The following is a 20055-nucleotide window of genomic DNA, read 5'->3' on the forward strand; positions in this document are numbered from 1 at the left end:
ACCGGCCGCTCCGCAGGACCGCGCTCACCTCTCAGCTGATTTTGGACACTTTGGGCTATTTCCCATGTAGTTTGATGGAGCCGGTGAGGAGCCGGGCCGCTCCCGGCGCCCGGCGGGGACTGCAGCGCCCGCCCGGTGGCAGAGGCAGGACTGTCCCGCGGGCTCTGCCCGCTCCGTCCCCCGCCGGCCCCGGGTGTTATGCAAAGGTTACGGTCCCTCCGCAAATCCGCTGGGAAGCCGGCGGGACGCAGCGGCTCAGGGAGCATGCTCGGCGATAATCCCCCCGCCTTAGCTACAGACAGAGGTAACCAGCGGTCAAGTTCCGCCGTGCGCCGCCAGCCGCTCGCACAGTCGCATCCTTCATCCCGCATCCTTCATCCCGCATCCCTCACCTTGAACCCTGCATCTCGCATTTCTCAGCCCCCATCCTGCACCCCGCAGCCCCGGGCGCACCCTCCGACCCTGTTTTTCCCTCGGGAAGCGTCTCGGGAGCCGAGCCCTGGCTCCATCTCCGTCCCCCAGCCCCGCACCTCGCCCCCCGCCCGGCGCTGGCCGCGGCCCCGCGGAGGGAAGGCAAGGCGCGCCTTACCAAAGCGCTGCCCAGGGAGAAAGCCGCCATCAGACATGCCATGTGCACCGCTGCCCGCCCGGCTGCTGGCGGAGGAGCCCTCCAGTGCCGCCTCTCCGCCCCGACTGGCTGCGGGAGGCGGGCGGGCCGGGATGGAGCTGGGGCAGCCCCCGCCCCGGCCCGCCCCCACCGGGGATGGGGAGAGCGGCGGGGTCGGGGCACCCCTCGGCACTGGGGAAGGTGGGCAGCGTGTCCCCAAGCCGCTGGTGGCCGTGGCTGTCTCTCTGCCCAAACACGCGGCAGACGCTTGTCCTGAGGACTGGGGCACCGAAGGTCGCTCGCCGGCACAAAATGAAGAGGTCAGCCTGCATTGTCGCCACGCTCCAGGCAGCGATAGCTTCCTAAAGAGCTCCCGGAGGCCTTCCCTTAGGAAACGGGGAGTAGAAGCACCATCCAATATCGCCTTGTGCATTCCATCTTCGTGAGGACGAGGCAGTTCTTCTGGCCCTGGGACTCCTACCCACTGATTTGTGAGCAAGCCATTGTAGTTCAGGAATGGAGAAGAAGGAAAGTTGTCACTGAGTTACATTCTCCATTCATTTCTACATTCTCCTCACACCAAAGACCTGTATTTCAGCGACATCACACAATCACAAAATCACAGAAATGGTTAGGCTGGAAGGGACCACAGAAGGGTCTGCTCCAGTAGGGTCATCCCAGAGCACACAGCACAGGATTGTGTCCAGATGGTTCTGGAATATCTCCAGTGAAGAACACTCTGTGGACAATCTCTGGACAATCTGTTCAGTGCTCAGTCACTGCTGTGGAAAGTTTTCCCTCATGTTCAGGTGGATCTTCCTGGGCATCAGCTTCTGCCCATTCCTCCTGTCCCACTGCTGGGCACCACTGAGCAGAGCCTGGCCCACCCTCTGACCTCCCTTTGGACACTGAGGTCCTGCACATGAAGGGCAGTGAGTGGTGTTCACATGGCACTAGGGCTGTGCTGGCTCTGCTGGCTTGGATCTGGATCCATGACTAGGCTTGGAGGTGGATTCATTGGCTCTGCCACCTGGGGACAAAAATATCTACCCCAAGAAGCCAGATGCTGAAAACCCCACCAGCCATTTGAGTGTTCCCATTCCTGCTGGGACTGTTTTAGGTGTGTGCTGAGGCTCCCTCTCAATTCCTCTGGAAACAGCAGAAAATGGGGATAAAATACAGCAGCGGTCTGAGAACTGGTTTCAGAGCAACTACCAAACATGACATACAGGAGTTCATAATCTGAGAGGAATCTTCTAATCAGGGAGCTTCCCAGAGTGGTTGGAACTTGTGTAACATTGTACAGACACGGGATAAGCCTCACAAAGCCCTGGGAGGCAGGTAAGTATTTTATTCCTGTGTTTACCACAGGCAGCACGGCGCTGCAGGGAGGGAACTGCTGCTCAGAACATCTGTGCCAGGTCAGATGTGGTCCCTGCCCTTCAGTGTCCTCCCTCCTGACAGTGGCTGCGAGGTGGATGCACAAAAAAGTGCTTCAGCACAGGGTTGGCTTCTGTCAAATGTCTCCCAGATGCTTTCCCAGCCCACAGCTGTTCTTGGCTCAAGGATTTCATTGGGTGATTGTCTCTCCAGAATGTGCTAATAACCCTCAGTGGGAAACTCTTCCATGAGGGAAGACTCCTCCTTGGAAACATGCAAAATTCACCATCCACTGCAACCCTTGGCAAGGAACAGTGTGGAGTCTCTAAGCTCAGCCTTGGATTCAGTCCTTCGGTGTTGTAGAATGTTATTTATGTATAACTCATTTATTGGGGAAGAAGTATCTACCTGCTGTGGAATACCACTCAAACATGGATGAACCCATTCAGAAGTCCTCACTGAAGGCTTAAACTGTGCTTGAGTAGACATTTTAAAGACAATTATCACCTAGTATTAGGAATAAAAAGAATTTATGATGCATTCTTCCAGTGAGGATCCCAAGGTTTTAGTTAACTTGATTTGGAGCATGTGTTTGTAGCACCCACAATTTATTCAAACCCGTCTCTTGTAGTTTCCCTTAGAACATTGCAAAAGGTGCATTATCACCATACAGGAGCTGAAAAGGGCTATGAAATACTGATGTGTGTGTTTAAGGCATTTACAGGGTAAAAAAAAAAAAAATACTTAAAGATATCATTATTTTAACTTTGAGGTGGAACTAGAGACAGAGGAAGCCATACCCTGATCCTCGTGAATGTGTGATGCAGACCCAGCTCAAGGTTTGCTATCCTGTTTTAACTTCCTAAAGGCTGAGAGAGAAGCAAGGAAAGCAGCATAAAAGCTGTAGCAGAACTGAAATGTCCAGTCCTGAAATCTGCTGCACAAACCAAGTTTCAGCTCTGTCCATGAGAAGTTTGTGGTACCAAGGTGCTGCCTTCCACAAGAGTTTTTCCTGGGCAAGTGTAAATGACCAGATCCCTGGGATTTATTTTTATCATGGTGGCTGCAGTATCAGTATCTAAAAGGGTTTCTTGTAAAACACTGAGACATAAAACAGGTTTATCAGAAACCAAGTTCCATTTGGTATTTTGGTATCTATTTTGATACCACACAGGGAAAAAAAATTATTACATAAGATGAAGCATGCTAAAAATAGCATTCTCCTGCATTCCTACATTCCCTCATTAACTCTTCCATTAACTTTACAGGTGATCCCCTGGTCCCTGCAGACAAAAAAAAAAAAAAAGCAAGAATACAACTCTGAGTGAAGGGGAAAAAAAAAAAAAAGAAGGAAAAAAAAAAAAAGGAGAGAGTTAAAACTGTGTTTAAAAAAATCCAGGACAAAAAAAAAAAAAAAAGAAGGGAAGTTACAGACAGGCAGGCAGGGACAAAACCCTGACTACTAAAATAGATGAGGAAATAGTAGTAGCTTCCAGGCTTTAAAGCAGGATAAGCATTACAGACACTAGACTGGTGCAGCCCACAGGAAATAAAAAGAACATTGCAAGCAGAAATGCACTGGGAAGGACAGGGAAAAGTGGAAATGCACCGATGGCAAGAGAGGACAGATGTTCAGCAGAGCCACAGGAGGCATTTTAGTGCAGCACTGCTAGCTGGGGTGTCTCTGCAAGAACTGGTTCATGTGTAGAAGTGCTGCAGCCTCAGGAAATGCAAAGGCCACAGTGGACTTCAGTGCTGGGATACAACTCGTGGGAAAAGTGCAGCAAGAGTGTAGAGGAGGCAGATGGGAAAAAGAAAGAGCAGTAAAAGGCAAAATATTTTAGATGGAATTCTCACTCAAACTGTACCCCAGGATGACCAATTTGCAAGTTGCTGTTAATGTAAGCTGCTGTGGGCAGAGTTGAAGGAGTTTTCTGGAAAAGATTTCAGGAGAAATCTTCTTAAAGAATCAAGCTGAGAGCAAAAAGGAAGTTCCCACTGTCAAAGGCTCATGCAATGATTTGCTGGAAGAAAACTGCAACAACAGTTTGTGATGGACAGAGGATTATTTTGGCATTTGAAAAAACAAGGTGGTTGGGATGGCTTGTGGAGTATGTATGATGTCTTCTGATGCCCTGTGACCTTTATTTCTGTAGATTTATTTATCATCTAGGGAAATAAAATTGGGGGGGGGGGGGCAGACCAGCAAAAAGTCTTGTGGCTCTTGACAGTTCTTATTCTAGGGGAAATGAAAGTGGAAAGAACACAGGCTTGAACAACAGAAAGATGAGGTTAAGGAAAAAAGTGATAGTTTGATTGCAAGCTCCTGAGTTTGTGTCAGGTGGTAGGTGTAAGTGCTCAGTGGAGAATAAGAGAGAGAGAAGAGAAAAGGAAATTTCAAGGAAAGGTAAGGGGGGGGTGTAAGCACTAAAGTAGACTAGTGTAAGAGAAGAATGAATTTAAGGAAAAGGGAGGTTTTGCCTCCAATGATTTGGGAGTGCCTGTCGTCAGCAGGAGCCCTATATGTTTCACTTGTGTATTCAGCTCCCGCTTAAACAGAGCACTAATCCTTTGCAGTCTTGCGTTGCTGAGATTGGCCGTAAACTCCACCAATTCCAAGCGCACCATTGCAAGCGCCACTTTCTTCGCCGTGCTGACTCCCAAGAGGCACCGACGATATCACTGGATCACCCCCAGGACTCTGGTTTCCCTCTTCACAGCGGGCGCACTACCTCAATTCCCCGGGGTGTTCTGTACACAGCATCGAACACGTCCACGGAGTTGAAGGACGCACTAAGCCGCTGGGAGCGCCCACAGGGAGCCTAAGCCTTGACCTACGCCATGCCCTTCACCCAGATTCGAACCTGCGCTCAGGGGAACTTCTTCGGCAGCGGCCCAATGCCCCGAGCCAAACATTCGGTCCGCTCCGCCTCCCTCAGCCGGGCTCCTCATTCCTGCCCCAAGGCCCGCCCTCGCTGCCGTCTTCCCCATTGCCCTACGGCACCCAACGCTTCCAAGCCCACCGCAGCCCTCACCGCCTGCCTCCAAGCCCACCACACACGCACAACAACCCTCACACACACCTCCCTGCCCCCACACCGCCCCCAACACACCCCGCTCCACCCCGCACCGCCTCTCCTGCTCACACCCACCACCCCCTCACACGCCCACACCGCACCCGCCTGCCCCTCACGCCCCGCACCCCGAACGACACCGACCCGCGCTCCGCCGCTTGCCCGCAACTCCTGCCCCAGCCCTGCACTCGCGCTCCCACAATTCCTGCACAACTCTCCCGGCCCAGACACCCCCGGCACACAACTTCGCGCACAGCCATGGCCCGCCGCAGGGGCCCCGCTGCAGCACGGCAACGACTCCGCTCCCTCAGCACGGCAGCCCCGGCGCCTCATGCACCGAGCACAGCCCCGCTCCCGGCTCCCGGCCGCACGGGGGGAGGAAACACGGCTGCCCACGATAGCAGGGGGTTTTAACTCTGGTTTCAGTTCTCCTTTTCCTGCTCCGATTTTCTTGGCCATAAATTCAATTAATTAATTCAATTCAATTAATAGCCCCAAGGGAGTCTGTTTTACCCATCATTGTGTTTAGTGAGTGGTCTCTCTCTCTGCCCTTAAATCATGAGCATTATATTTTCTCTCCCCTGTGAAGGGACAGCGGCAGAGTGGCTGTGGTGGGTGCCTGGCATCCAGACAGGTTCATTTCAGCAGGTGACCCCAGGAAGAGCAGGGCCTGTGCTGTATCTGATCAGAACCCCCTGGATCCTGTTTCACCTCAGCCCTAGACCTGAAATTGTCTTGGGTTTTGTGGGGAAAGAATCTGCAGACAGGGCAAAATCATATTGGAGACCAAAATGTAAGGAGAGGCATAGTTTTTTCCCCTCAAATTTCATACCCATCATTTGAGTAACTGTCTGTGGTGTTGTGAAAAATGTGTATCTCATGATTGGCTTTTTGCAAATATTCAAAGGAATATTATATGTGTTGTGTTTGAAAGTAATGCTGTATTAATTCTCTTAAGTAGTGTGTTAGATATCGTTTTAGGGTATAATAAAATCTTAAAGTAAAAACTATGCTATGTAGGACACTTTTTTTTTGATGACAAGACTCACACTGAGATAGCAGTCACAGGACAACTAAATCTTTCAGAGAAAGAAAATTTATTCCTCCATTATCAGGAGGAACTAACTTCTTCCTGCCTCGCTCATGAAGAATGATGCTGTCAGGATTATAAGTAAGAAATTGACGATGACCAGACAGAATCCTGTGTTTGAATGGAAATTATGCATCATGTATGAGGTGTATGAATATGCAACAGGCTGTTGGTTTTAAGGATTAACCCTTTGTTTAACATGTGTCATTTTTCGGGCATATGCTGCCCAGAAAAAGGTACCTGGATGTCTGTAACTCTTTGTTTTTACTGTCTTGTGTTGTCCTAATCCAAATGGTCCAAATTATTATTACTCTAATTGTATTACTATTTTTATAACCATTTCATTACTATTAAACTTTTAATAAATTTAAAAACAAGTAATTTGCGTTTTTCCCAATTTTATTTGGGACATGGCTCTTGTGCTTCTTGCTAAACCTTGGGCAGTTTGGCCAAATTATCATTTTTCAGGGTGTAAAAAAATAAAAGGAGGAGAAGGTATAATTGCACCTATTTTTAATAAAGGCTTGTAACGGTTAAAAGATACGGAATACCCTGAGGATGCTTTGGTTCTGACTTCAAAGTTACCCTCCCCTGAAGATTTGCTTTCACAGCTCTGGTTCTTCCTGTTGTTGCCCTCCCCTGTTTATTGGAACAGTGGTTCTCAACCCACTGACTTTTGTCATGTCTTTCTGTACATGACATTAATGCTTCCCTGTCCATACTGGAAACACTCCAGTCATGCTATTTGAGAAGAATGGGATCAGTCAGTTGAAACAGAGCTGCCTTCAGATCTATTGAATACTGAAGAACATAATCAGTCATTCCTTTCAGGTTAGGCATACTCTGTGTCATGGGTGGGATCCATCTCTAATTTTAGCTGCCTGGAAAATTGCTATCTGAGCTAATCATGGGGATTCTCTTTCAAAAGAGGGAGGATCTCGGAGAGATTGGAAAGAAATGGGCATCCCCAAAAGAAGAACATTCTGGCTTACCTTCTTCAATATTGACCTTGATTTGGGGTGGATTCTGGATCCATCTTGGCTTCCCTGTCCCCAGGGAAAGGCTCCAGACACTGACGTGGAACTGCCATGGCCAGTGCTACAGACATGGATGCCACCTGAGCTGTGTCTTCCACACATTTGTCTTCAGCTGACACTTCCAGGAATAACACAAGAGGTTTCCCATGCTCATTTCACACCGGATTTTATCTGCATTTTTACATCTGGCTACTGGAGCGTCCCCCTCCAGAGATGCACAGGCAAGAAACTGAAGGGCAGAACAGCAAGCTGTGTCTGAGCAGTTCAGCTGCAGTTCATTTCTGCAATCAGAAGGGTACAGCCTTCCCTATGATGCAAGGGATTGGTGTTTCAGGATTTTTTTATAAGTTTTTTTTTTTTTTTAATCTAGCAAACTGAAAGGGGAAAGAAGAAACCACAGGGGCTTAGCTGGGCTCTGCAAGAGCTGGTGGTTCGTTAGTTTGTTTCTAAGTAGCCCTCAGTTGCCAGCTGATCCCAAGATGTGCTAGGAGAGAGCAAGAAAACACACTGCCAGGCTTCCTGCTTGAACACATGGAGTTATTTTGTCAGACCCCGGGCAGAATTTCTATGAACTCACTGCTTCCAGTTGATGTAAACAGAGCACACTTGCAGCCTTTCCCTCAGCTATCACGAAGGAAGAACCAGCAGATTTTGCTTCATGCTGGAAGAAGACAAGGGCTCTAGGGAAAAGGCCCCCAGCACAGAGGCTATTTTGGACATCTTTCTGCATTCCTCCAGTGCAGTGCCCCTCAAATCATGCTGCCCTGGTTACAAGCAGAAATGTGCACACATGGCTCACGCTCGTGGCTGGAAATCACAGCTGGGTTTCAGGCATCCCATCTCCCTGGACTGCACCTCCCCAGACTGCAGCCCAAGGGCCTGGGCACAGGGGACAAAGTGAGAGCACTCACACAGTGACAGCCAAGGGAAACCTTCAGCAAACCTGTTGGGAGCAGATTAGGAGAAGGAAATATTCTTGCAGTCTGATGAAAAGGCTGCAGCCTCAATTTGCAGGGCAAGGTGGAAATAAGGCATGGCTCCAATCTCCTGAAATCCTTTAGCTCAGCCTCCCTCTGCACTGCCAAGGGATGGAGTCAAGCACCTGGCAAAGGGACACACACACACACATCACCAGGAAAGGTTAGGCAGAAGGAAATGCCTGAAAGGGAAAGATTGATGCCTGGAGGATTTACCTTGGACGTAGCACCTGAAAGCTCTTCCCAAAGGCAATTCTCATCCATGACCAAAAACTCATGTTTTTCTCATCTAAAGCTGCAAGCAGCACCTCTCCCACAGCACCCTGCCCCTGGGCACTCACCGTGGAGATGGGAAAAAGAAGGAGCAGTAAAAGGCAAAATATTTTCGATGGCATTCTCACTCAAACTGTACCCCAGGATGACCAATTTGCAAGTTGCTGTTAATGTAAGCTGCTGTGGGCAGAGTTGAAGGAGTTTTCTGGAAAAGATTTCAGGAGAAATCTCCCTAAAGAGTCAAGCTGAGAGCAAATAGGAAGTGCCCACTGTGAAAGGCTCATGCAACTATTTGCCAGAACAAAACTCTAACAGTAACAGTTTGTGGTGGAGAGAGGAAGGTTTTGGCATTTGAAACCACAAGGTGGTTGGGATGGCTTGCGGAGTATGTCTGCTGTCTTCAGATGCCCTGTGACCTTTATTTCTATAGATTTATTTATCATCTAGGGAAATAAAATTGGTGTGGGGAAGGGAACCAGCAAAAGTCTTGTGGCTCTTGTCAGTTCTTATTCCAGGGAAAATGAAAGTGGAAGAAGCACAGGTTTGAAGAGGAGAAAGATGAGGTTAAGGAAGAAAGTGATGGGTTGATTGTAAGCCCCTGAGTTGGTGTCAGGTGGTAGGTGTGAGTGTGCAGTGGAGAATAAGAGAGAAGAGGAAATTTCAAGGAAAGGACGGGGGGAGGGTGAGGTAAGAAGTAAGTAGATGAATGTAAGAGAAGAATGAATTTGAGGAAAAGGGAGGTTTTGTCTTCCACGGTGTGGAATTCAAGTGCCTGTCCTCTGCAGGAGCCGGTAGGATGTGCTTCGTGTATGTAGCTCCCGCTCGGGCAGAGCACGGAGATGATTTGCAGTGCTGCGTTGCTGAGATTAACGGTGGTGCGGTGGATTAATCGAAGTTTGCCTTCCTGGCTCTGCTCACTGCGAGCACCTGGCAAACGTCCTGACGCCACCAAGAACGGCACCGCGTCCGACGAGACCTTCCATGGACTGCTCCGAGCATCCAGTGTCCACAGCAGAAGATGCGGAAGGCGCTTTCCAGGCGGTGCCGCACTAACTCCGCTCGTCCGATTCGAACCTGCGCTCAGCGAAACTTCTCCGGCAGCTGCCCAAAGCTCGGAGCCAAACATTCAGTCCGCTCCGCCTCCCTCAGCCGGGCTCCTCATTCCTGCCCCAAGGCCCGCCCTCGCTGCCGTCTTCCCCATTGCCCTACGGCACCCAACGCTTCCAAGCCCACCGCAGCCCTCACCGCCTGCCTCCAAGCCCACCACACACGCACAACAACCCTCACACACACCTCCCTGCCCCCACACCGCCCCCAACACACCCCGCTCCACCCCGCTCCACCTCTCCTGCTCACACCCACCACCCCCTCACACGCCCACACCGCACCCGCCTGCCCCTCACGCCCCGCACCCCGAACAACACCGACCCGCGCTCCGCCGCTTGCCCGCAACTCCTGCCCCAGCCCTGCACTCGCGCTCCCACAATTCCTGCACAACTCTCCCGGCCCTGACACCCCCGGCACACAACTTCGCGCACAGCCATGGCCCGCCGCAGGGGCCCCGCTGCAGCACGGCAACGACTCCGCTCCCTCAGCACGGCAGCCCCGGCGCCTCATGCACCGAGCACAGCCCCGCTCCCGGCTCCCGGCCGCACGGGGGGAGGAAACACGGCTGCCCACGATAGCAGGGGGTTTTAACTCTGGTTTCAGTTCTCCTTTTCCTGCTCCGATTTTCTTGGCCATAAATTCAATTAATTAATTCAATTCAATTAATAGCCCCAAGGGAGTCTGTTTTACCCATCATTGTGTTTAGTGAGTGGTCTCTCTCTCTGCCCTTAAATCATGAGCATTATATTTTCTCTCCCCTGTGAAGGGACAGCGGCAGAGTGGCTGTGGTGGGTGCCTGGCATCCAGACAGGTTCATTTCAGCAGGTGACCCCAGGAAGAGCAGGGCCTGTGCTGTATCTGATCAGAACCCCCTGGATCCTGTTTCACCTCAGCCCTAGACCTGAAATTGTCTTGGGTTTTGTGAGGAAAGAATCTGCAATCTGGGCAAAATCATGTTGGAGACCAAAATGTAAGGAGAGGCATAGTTTTTTCCCCTCATATTTCCTAGTCATCATTTGAATAACTGTCTGTGGTGTAACTTGGGTTATGACTCCTGCCAAACCTAAGGAAGTTTGGCCAAATTATTGTTTTTCAGGCTGTAAAAAAATAAAAGGAGGGGAAGGTATAATTGCACCTATTTTTAATAAAGGCTTGCTAAAATATACTGAATACCCTGAGGATGCTTTGGTTCTGACTTCAAAGTTACCCTCCCCTGAACATTTGATTTCACAGCTCTGGTCCTTCCTGTTGTTGCCCTCCCCTGTTTATTGGAACAGTGGTTCTCAACCCACTGACTTTTGTCATGTCTTTCTGTACATGACATTAATGCTTCCCTATCCATACTGGAAATACTCCAGTCATGCTATTTGAGAAGAATGGGATCAGTCAGTTGAAAGAGATCTGCCTTCAGATCTATTGAATACTGAAGAACATAATCAGTCATTCCTTTCAGGTTAGGCATACTCTGTGTCATGGGTGGGATCCATCTCTAATTTTAGCTGCCTGGAAAATTGCTATCTGAGCTAATCATGGGGATTCTCTTTCAAAAGAGGGAGGATCTCGGAGAGATTGGAAAGAAATGGGCATCCCCAAAAGAAGAACATTCTGGCTTACCTTCTTCAATATTGACCTTGATTTGGGATGGATTCTGGATCCATCTTGGCTTCCCTGTCCCCAGGGAAAGGCTCCAGACACTGACGTGGAACTGCCATGGCCCGTGCTACAGACATGGATGCCACCTGAGCTGTGTCTTCCACACATTTGTCTTCAGCTGACACTTCCAGGAATAACACAAGAGGTTTCCCATGCTCATTTCACACCAGATTTTATCTGCATTTTTACATCTGGCTACTGGAGCATCCCCCTCCAGAGATGCACAGGCAAGAAACTGAAGGGCAGAACAGCAAGCTGTGTCTGAGCAGTTCAGCTGCAGTTCATTTCTGCAATCAGAAGGGTACAGCCTTCCCTATGATGCAAGGGATTGGTGTTTCAGGATTTTTTTATAAGTTTTTTTTTTTTTAAATCTAGCAAACTGAAAGGGGAAAGAAGAAACCACAGGGGCTTAGCTGGGCTCTGCAAGAGCTGGTGGTTCATTAGTTTGTTTCAAGTAGCCCTCAGTTGCCAGCTGATCCCAAGATGTGCTAGGAGAGAGCAAGAAAACACACTGCCAGGCTTCCTGCTTGAACACATGGAGTTATTTTGTCAGACCCCGGGCAGAATTTCTATGAACTCACTGCTTCCAGTTGATGTAAACAGAGCACACTTGCAGCCTTTCCCTCAGCTATCACGAAGGAAGAACCAGCAGATTTTGCTTCATGCTGGAAGAAGACAAGGGCTCTAGGGAAAAGGCCCCCAGCACAGAGGCTATTTTGGACATCTTTCTGCATTCCTCCAGTGCAGTGCCCCTCAAATCATGCTGCCCTGGTTACAAGCAGAAATGTGCACACATGGCTCACGCTCGTGGCTGGAAATCACAGCTGGGTTTCAGGCATCCCATCTCCCTGGACTGCACCTCCCCAGACTGCAGCCCAAGGGCCTGGGCACAGGGGACAAAGTGAGAGCACTCACACAGTGACAGCCAAGGGAAACCTTCAGCAAACCTGTTGGGAGCAGATTAGGAGAAGGAAATATTCTTGCAGTCTGATGAAAAGGCTGCAGCCTCAATTTGCAGGGCAAGGTGGAAATAAGGCATGGCTCCAATCTCCTGAAATCCTTTAGCTCAGCCTCCCTCTGCACTGCCAAGGGATGGAGTCAAGCACCTGGCAAAGGGACACACACACACACATCACTAGGAAAGGTTAGGCAGAAGGAAATGCTTGAAAGGGAAAGATTGATGCCTGGAGGATTTACCTTGGACGTAGCACCTGAAAGCTCTTTCCAAAGGCAATTCTCATCCATGACCAAAACTCACGTTTTTCTAACCTAAAGCTGCCATCACCACTTCTCCTACAGCACCCTGCCCCTGGGCACTCACCATTGAGATGAAAATACATAAATTTCAAATTCAGTCACTCCTCTGCTGCCGGAACATGCCTGATGGGACAGGACAGTGCCTGAGTCACTGCTGTTTAGTATTCTATGGGGAAAGCTTTGTGTGTCTTTCCCCTCACAGTTTGGGTTTTTTTTTTGCTCTGAAAAAGCAGCTAAATGCCAGCTGGGCAAATATGTGAATACCACCTTCCTCTTTTTTCCTGTGTGAAGTGGAACAGCTTCATGAAATCCACAGTTTCACCTCAGGGTGTGCAGTTCTTCTGCAAAGGGCAGGAGACTCTGAATGACCCCACCTGCTGCAAGTTGGCTGGAGCAGTGTCTGTGCCTGGCACATGGGCACTCTGATGCTCCACATAAAAACAAAAGGAGTGCTTTTCCCAGTCTGTCTGCCTCAGGTGTTTTTGGAAATGACTGGCAGCAGAAGAACAGAAGATTTGAGATTTTCCAGTGTGATTCCCTCTGCACAAGGTGCCTGCTCAGCAGGGAGGTTCCCAAGGAGGCAGAGCAGTCATTGCCCAGGAGGGAGCCAAGTGCAGGCCCTGCACCACACTCAGATTTGTCCTGGTTATTGGAGTGACAGTCTGTCAGTTTGGAGCTGATGACGAGCTCCTTGGAGTCCCTGGCACAGCCAAGAAAGGCTGGAGAGTGATGAGCTTGGAATCCTGCAAATTCTTTGGCACCGTCACAAACGTCTCAGCCAGAATTCAGTCAGTGCCTGACTTCCTTGGTCAGTGCACAGAAATGACATGAAAGCCTTTCACAATGAGCTGCTCCTAATTCCTGCACATTTGGGCACTGATGGACTGGCACGTGTCACAAACCTGTCATAGCTGGTCATAGCTGCTACTCTGCTCCATGGAATCCTGCAGTCCTTCAGCCATACAGTTACTCACTGTGGGAGTCAGCAATGTTCAGCTCTCTTCCCTGTCCTGGCTTTATTTGAAGTGTATTTTAGTGCAGCACTGCTAGCTGGGGTGTCTCTGCAAGAACTGGTTCATGTGTAGAAGTGCTGCAGCCTCAGGAAATGCAAAGGCCACAGTGGACTTCAGTGCTGGGATACAACACGTGGGGAAAGTGCAGCAAGAGTGTAGAGGAGGCAGATGGCAAAAAGAAAGTTAGAACTGTAAAAGGCAAAATATTTTAGATGGAATTTTCACTCAAACTGTACCCCAAGCTGACCAATTTGCAAGTTGCTGTTAATGTAAGCTGGTATGGGCAGAGTTGAAGGAGTTTTCTGGAAAAGATTTCAGGAGAAATCTTCCTAAAGAATCAAGCTGAGAGCAAAACCTGCCAACTGTGAAATTGTCATGCAATGATTTGCTGGAACAAAACTCCAACAAAAGAAGTTTGTGGTGGAGAGAGGATGATTTTGGCATTTGAAAACAAGGTGGTTTGGATGGCTTGTGGAGTATGTTTGCTGTTTTTTTTCTGCCCAGCCCCAGTTTTTTTGTTGGTTTATTTATCATCAAGGGAAATAAAAGGCCGGGGGGGGGGGGTGGAATCACCATCAAAAAGTCTTGTGGCTCTTGTCAATTCTTATTCTAAGGAAATAAAAGTGTAATGGACAGAGGTTTGAAGAGCCTCTTGGGGAAAAAAATGCTGGTTTGATTGTTGTCTTGATTGTGAGCCTGTGGGTTTGTGACATGGGGTAGGTGTGAGTGCGCAGTGGAGCAAAAAGGAGAAAAGGCAAGCATGGGGAGGAGGGTAAGAAATGAATAGGTTAGTGTAAGAGAAGAATGAACGGCAAGAAAAAGGGAGATTTTTGTCTCCCATGGTAGTAGAGATTGGAAGTGCCCTTCCGCTGCAGGAGCCGAGTGAGTTTGGTTCTTTTGGGCTCCCGCTTGGGCAGGGCACAGAGCTGGTTTGCAGTGTTGCATTGCTGAGATTGTCGGCGGTGCCATGGATTGAAGTGAAGGCTCATTCAACCGCGGCGTTCTCGGTTCTGTCTCTCCGCACGGAGCGGACACTGCACAAGCCTGCCCTCAGCAGCTAAGGAAGGCTGTGTTGCGCAGCGGGGCCAAGGTGCGGACACCACAGGTATTGCATGGCCATGGGACGGTGCAAGCGGTGGCAGAGCTTTGAAACTAGGAGAGGTTGGTTTCGAACGTGTAGCGTCTATAGCAGTCGGAGCAGCGCCGCAAGACTCTGAGCCGAGCATTGGCGCCGCTCCGCCTCCCTCAGCCGGGCTACTCATTCCTGCCCCAAGGCCTCGCCCCAAGGCCCGGCTTTGACGGCATCTTCCCTTTCTTCCGTCTCCCCCGCTATTCCCACACCGCTACCACGCTCCCCACTATCACAACGCCCCCAAGCCCACCGCAGCCCTCACCGCCTGCCTCCAAGCCCACCACACACACACAACAACCCTCACACACACCTCCCTGCCCCCACACCGCCCCCACCACGCACCGCATCACCCGCACACACCCCGCACCGCCTCTCCTGCTCACACCCACCACCCCCTCACACGCCCACACCGCACCCGCCTGCCCCTCACGCCCCGCACCCCGAACAACACCGACCCGCGCTCCGCCGCTTGCCCGCAACTCCTGCCCCAGCCCTGCACTCGCGCTCCCACAATTCCTGCACAACTCTCCCGGCCCTGACACCCCCGGCACACAACTTCGCGCACAGCCATGGCCCGCCGCAGGGGCCCCGCTGCAGCACGGCAACGACTCCGCTCCCTCAGCACGGCAGCCCCGGCGCCTCATGCACCGAGCACAGCCCCGCTCCCTCGCAGGTCACACCTGGTCATAGTTGCTGATCTGCTCCCTGGAATCCCCGCAGTCCTTCAGCCATGCAGTTACTCCCTGTGGGAATCAGCAATGTTCAGCTCTGTTCTCTCTCCTGGCTTTATGTGAAGGTATCAAATCAAAGGAGTGCAAGGTTATCTTTAACAGTTTTTCCCCCCAGTTTGTCATTTGCTGTAAAATAGCCTGTAGAGTAGTTACATACCTACCCCAATTTTCAGTTATTTGTTTCCATGTGTGTTTAACCAGGTTTAAAAGCCCTTTGCAGGTTGGTGCTTTTTCCTCTCCTGGTCCCAAGAAGGTAAATACCTCATAATAACAGCGAAGACGTAATAAAGTTGTGTCCAGTCTTTTATTCTTGGGGTTTTTTTTTAGTACAAACAAAATGCACAGAACCCTTCAGGGCTCCGTTTGTGGTAGCTTCTCCTGCCATCCAGTCATTTGTGGCTCGTTTTTAGCACCTTCCCAGCCTTTCTTTTTAGCAGTCAATGCCAAAACCCGATGTAGCATTTCAGTGCTGATCCCACTAATGCCATGTTCAGAGTTAACATCCCCAGTGCTCGTGCACAGTTAATCCGAGCATGCCATTAACCTTTTTTGGCCACAATGTAACTGTGGGGGAGCTCAGGCTGACCTGCTTTTCCTCCCACTGCCAAATCCTTTGCTGAATCCATTCTTGCTGAATCCATTCTCCTGTTCTGGAGGCATGGCCTTCATTCCTGATTCCTGAAAGTGCATTTGGGCACTCAGCTGCTTAAATACTTTTCACCAAAGTGAGTCAAGCTTATCAAGAAGTCAAGATCGTTGCATTGCAGCCGTTCTTGCCTCTTTGTTTACCATTCTGCATAAGTCAGACACCTTAATCAGCAGAGGAGTTATATTTACTTCCAAATCACTGATTCAAATATTTAATCTCTTCAGGCCTAACAGTGCCTCCAGTGCAATCTTAATCAAAACATGCCCATTAGAAGCTTTCCCAATCATAAATGCCTTGAGGGATGTTATTTTACCTGTTGCTAAACTATTTATGTTATTTTATGATACTGTACAGTGTGGGACAGATTAGGACAGGATACTAATTCAAACCTCCCAAGAATGTAGCTCAGTCACATGTAAAGGTGTGCATGCCCATCCCTCAAAGTGCTCAAAGCTGGGTTGGATGGGGATCTGAGCAAGCTGGTCTGGAGGAAGGTGGTCCCGGCCACAGCAGGGGGTTGGAACTGGATGATCTTTAATGTCCCTTTCAACCCAAACCTATTCTATTCTATTCTATTCTATTCTATTCTATTCTATTCTATTCTATTCTATTCTATTCTATTCTATTCTATTCTATAATAAAAAATAAATAGAATATAAATGTAAATAGAATTCTATTCTATTATCTGAACAGAACTGGCATCAGTAGTGCCTCTGCAGCCACTGGCTTCTGATCTAGTGAGACAGAAAATACACAGCTACCCCATGTTGAGCACAACATTTTTAAAAGTTACCAAATTAATACTTTTTAAAATTCCAGTGTGGGTTCAGCACTGACAGCTGCAGAGAACAGCTAAATCTTTCTCCTTTTATTTCCAGCAAGGTGCACTCTGCACAGTGCGTGGACAGCAAGCATCTCTGTATCCTTTTTCTGTTTTGAACCATTTAGATCGACTTTCCACCTCACCTGTGCATGCTCTGTGGACATCTGGAGTTTCCAGATGTAGCACCTGTGGTGAGAATCTCTTTGCAGCCAGTCATGTACGTGCTCATGGTGTAACAAATGTTCCATGGCAGCAGGGTGTGCTGTTAAGGGCAGGAGCACACATGGGCATCCCAAATTTTCACAGCAGTTCCTCAGACTCTGCTCAGACACCTGTTTTGAGTAGGACAGGCCAGATTACTGTGACAGCCCCAGAGACCAATGGAAACATCTCCAGCATAATTTTATTCAAGATACTCTTCCAGTTTTGTAGAGCCTTTATTTGGCAAAGTAAGGGGAGGAGGAGAAGAGGGTTAGGGAAGGAAGGATCCTCGGGGAAGTTTTCACTGTTGAGCTCCCCACCATCCTGTTTCAAGCAGATTGAAGGCTGACACCTGCAGCCTCCCTGGCCAGTCTGAGCTGACAGGAAATCAAGCAGGATCCTACAGAGCCATTTAAATTTGGCAGTTTTCCAATGCCATGTTTTTGGCCTGGAAAAAAATGACGTCTAGTTTTGTACTCTTGAGTCCGTGTCAGAAGTAATTCCAAAACTGAATAGCCACTTCACTCTCTTTTAAGTCCCTCAACTCCCTCAGCTCTTTTAATAACTGAGTAGTCAATTAAATAAATAAATGAATAAATAAATCATGATATGTGATGGTTGTATCCTTAACGTAAGAAAAACTATTAAAGTCATAGTGAAATAATTACAGACTACATTGTGCAATGTGGAGAATGAAAAGGGCAACTGTTTCTGGCTACCCTTGGAGAGATCATTTAATAAAAGAGAACAAGACAGAGACAATTGCAACACAATTGCAGGACACAACAGAAATCTCTGTTTCCTCATATTTAGGATATCAGTCACTTCTACCATTGCACAAGCTGAACAAAATCAGATTCCTCTTTACAGTGACCCAAGAGCTTCCTTTGCTAAGGTTTTTGGTTGGTTTGTTTGGTCTTTTTTTTGGCAGTGACAGCCTAGAGCATATTTTCCTGTGAGAGAACTGTAAATACCTGACATGCCTTTGCACCCTCGTGTTGCAAAAGGCATTAAGGACAACCCAAGTACAGAGTAGTTACAACAAAGCAGGAACCAGTTCCTGGCATGAGACTGAACAACTCAAAGAAAAGGACATTTTTCAAGCACGGCATAAAACTGCAGATCTATTCTCTTTTCAGCACTTTTTACTAGAAATGAGGACACTTTTCTCAGAACAGCCTTGAGGACACTCATTGTTAGCAACAGGCCAACCACAAACCTTTGTGCCTAGACAAAGTATATTTTTAAAAAAGGAAGAGGAGGGGTTTATCTGGTTTCCATCTCAGTATCATCTGAGCCACCCTGCTGCCAGCTGCTTGTCTGAGGCAGGTAGGTTGCTGGCAGTGAGAATCAGAGCAGGTGTCTCCTGTCAGGCTCTCACAGTCTCAGCACATCCCTGTTTTCTTGCTGCTCCCAGGGCTCTGTGCAGGAGCCTGGGCACTGACCTGCCATGAAGAGGGAAGCAGTCACAGCCCTCCTAAATTTTCTTAGTCCAACCAGCACGCACTAATTTGGCATTAAACAAATTTTCAGCTTATCCTTGCTTTTTTTTTTTTTTTTTTTCTGTCTTCCCCTCTCCTCCTGGGTTGCCCAGTCTTTGCCAAAACACAAGATCAGGCTGCAGCTCTGCATGCAAGGAGGATGAGGGCACGTGCAATAGTGCATTTTCTGTAATGTGTGTGTGTAGAGGTCAAGATGCATTCAGCAGGCGTGGTGAGAGGGATATGGGATGGAAAGGATCTATATCCTATCCCACACAAGACCAACATCTTGTTAGTCAGAGCCATCCCATTTATGCAGTTATTTAGAGCTAGAGGAAGGGGCCTCAGGCTGCACCAGGAAAGTTCAGGCTGCTCGACAGAGGGAATTTCTTAATGGAAAGGGTTGTTCAGGGCTGCTCAGGGAGGTGGTAGAGTCACTATCCCTGGAGGTGTTCAAGGAATGACTTGATGTGGCACTCAGTGCTCTGGCAAGGTGGGATTGGGCACAGGCAGGACTCAACGACCTTAGAGGTCTTTTCCAATCTAAATTATTCTGTGATTCTGTGAAACTCAAAGCAAAGAGGGGAGGAAAAACACCAGTTATGAAAGGAGAAGGGGTAAATAGACCCTTTTGGCAAAATCCTGGAAAACAGAAAAATTCTAGTGCCAGCTGTGTACCTGCAGAGCCACAGCCTCCCTGATTGCTGCTGCTGCTGAACTCCCCATGCTTGCAAAAACTCCTGCTCTTTCTTCATGACCCAAAATAATGTTCTGCCTATGCCTTTAATGCCACAGATCTGCTGACCCACCTCACCAGGTATTGGCATGACAGACAAAGCTGGTACCTTCTTCCAAGTCGTGGAAGGTGGGAAAGGAATCTTTTTCTGAGCCCCTGAAGCTATGATGTAGTTCATGTTGCTGTATGCTTCCTTCAGATACAGAGGAGAGAAACAGCCATTTTTGGGAGATTTCATCTCCTCTGAGGTAGACACACAACACAGGGCACATGAATCATGCCCTGGAGGTGCTCATTTTTCTCTTTTGGCAGCAGAGGCCAGCCTGAGGCAAGACAGAAGCCTCACCCCTGACACAGCATCACACCCACAGCAAACACATCCCTGCATCCCTGGGAGAACTCAAAGCTGCGATTCCTGCAAGGTCTCCTTCCTCCTGGGCAGCCCTGCTGGGGGGCAGCCCCCAGGCCAAGGATGAGCTGCTCTTCCCAAGTCCATTTCTTCTGGAAAGACAGAAAGGAGAGACAAGAGATTGTTCTGCCCATCCCTTTGGCACTTTAGGGCTGTTCACTGGCCTGTGGCTGTGGGGTTATGTCACATCACCTATGTCATGTCTTGGTTTGAAAAGCCAGGTGTCTGCTAAGGAAGGCAGGAGCCTGCCCTGAAATGGAAAATGCAACCCCCCTCCTATGAATTATTATAATTTTGAAATTAAAGGGTTCTTAGGTAAAGATAGGGAATAGGAGTTCTATCCCTATAGAACTATCCCTATAGTTCTTTAATAGGAAAATTTAAAAATACAAATGTAATAGTACAAAAAAAAAGTCACTGCCAGA

General features: G+C 48.9%; 1 protein-coding gene across 3 annotated transcripts in view; it reads right to left on the bottom strand.

The window, feature by feature from the left end:
* Positions 1–9715, bottom strand: part of ABCG1 (ATP binding cassette subfamily G member 1) — a 67341-nt gene extending 57626 nt beyond the window's left edge. Inside the window, exon 1 of one of the 3 annotated variants that reach the window (XM_059840078.1) lies at positions 7144–9715. In XM_059840078.1, the coding sequence (XP_059696061.1) occupies positions 7144–7290 (147 nt within the window). In that variant the 5' untranslated portion in view covers positions 7291–9715. Of the gene's footprint in view, positions 1–28; positions 207–589; positions 691–7143 lie in introns of those variants that run through there. The other 2 variants (XM_059840079.1, XM_059840080.1) reach the window with 2 other exon arrangements.
* Between the last annotated feature and the right edge of the window lie 10340 nt (positions 9716–20055).

This window comes from Haemorhous mexicanus, chromosome 2, assembly GCF_027477595.1.
Source record: "Haemorhous mexicanus isolate bHaeMex1 chromosome 2, bHaeMex1.pri, whole genome shotgun sequence".
Classification (NCBI taxonomy): Eukaryota; Metazoa; Chordata; class Aves; order Passeriformes; family Fringillidae; genus Haemorhous; species Haemorhous mexicanus.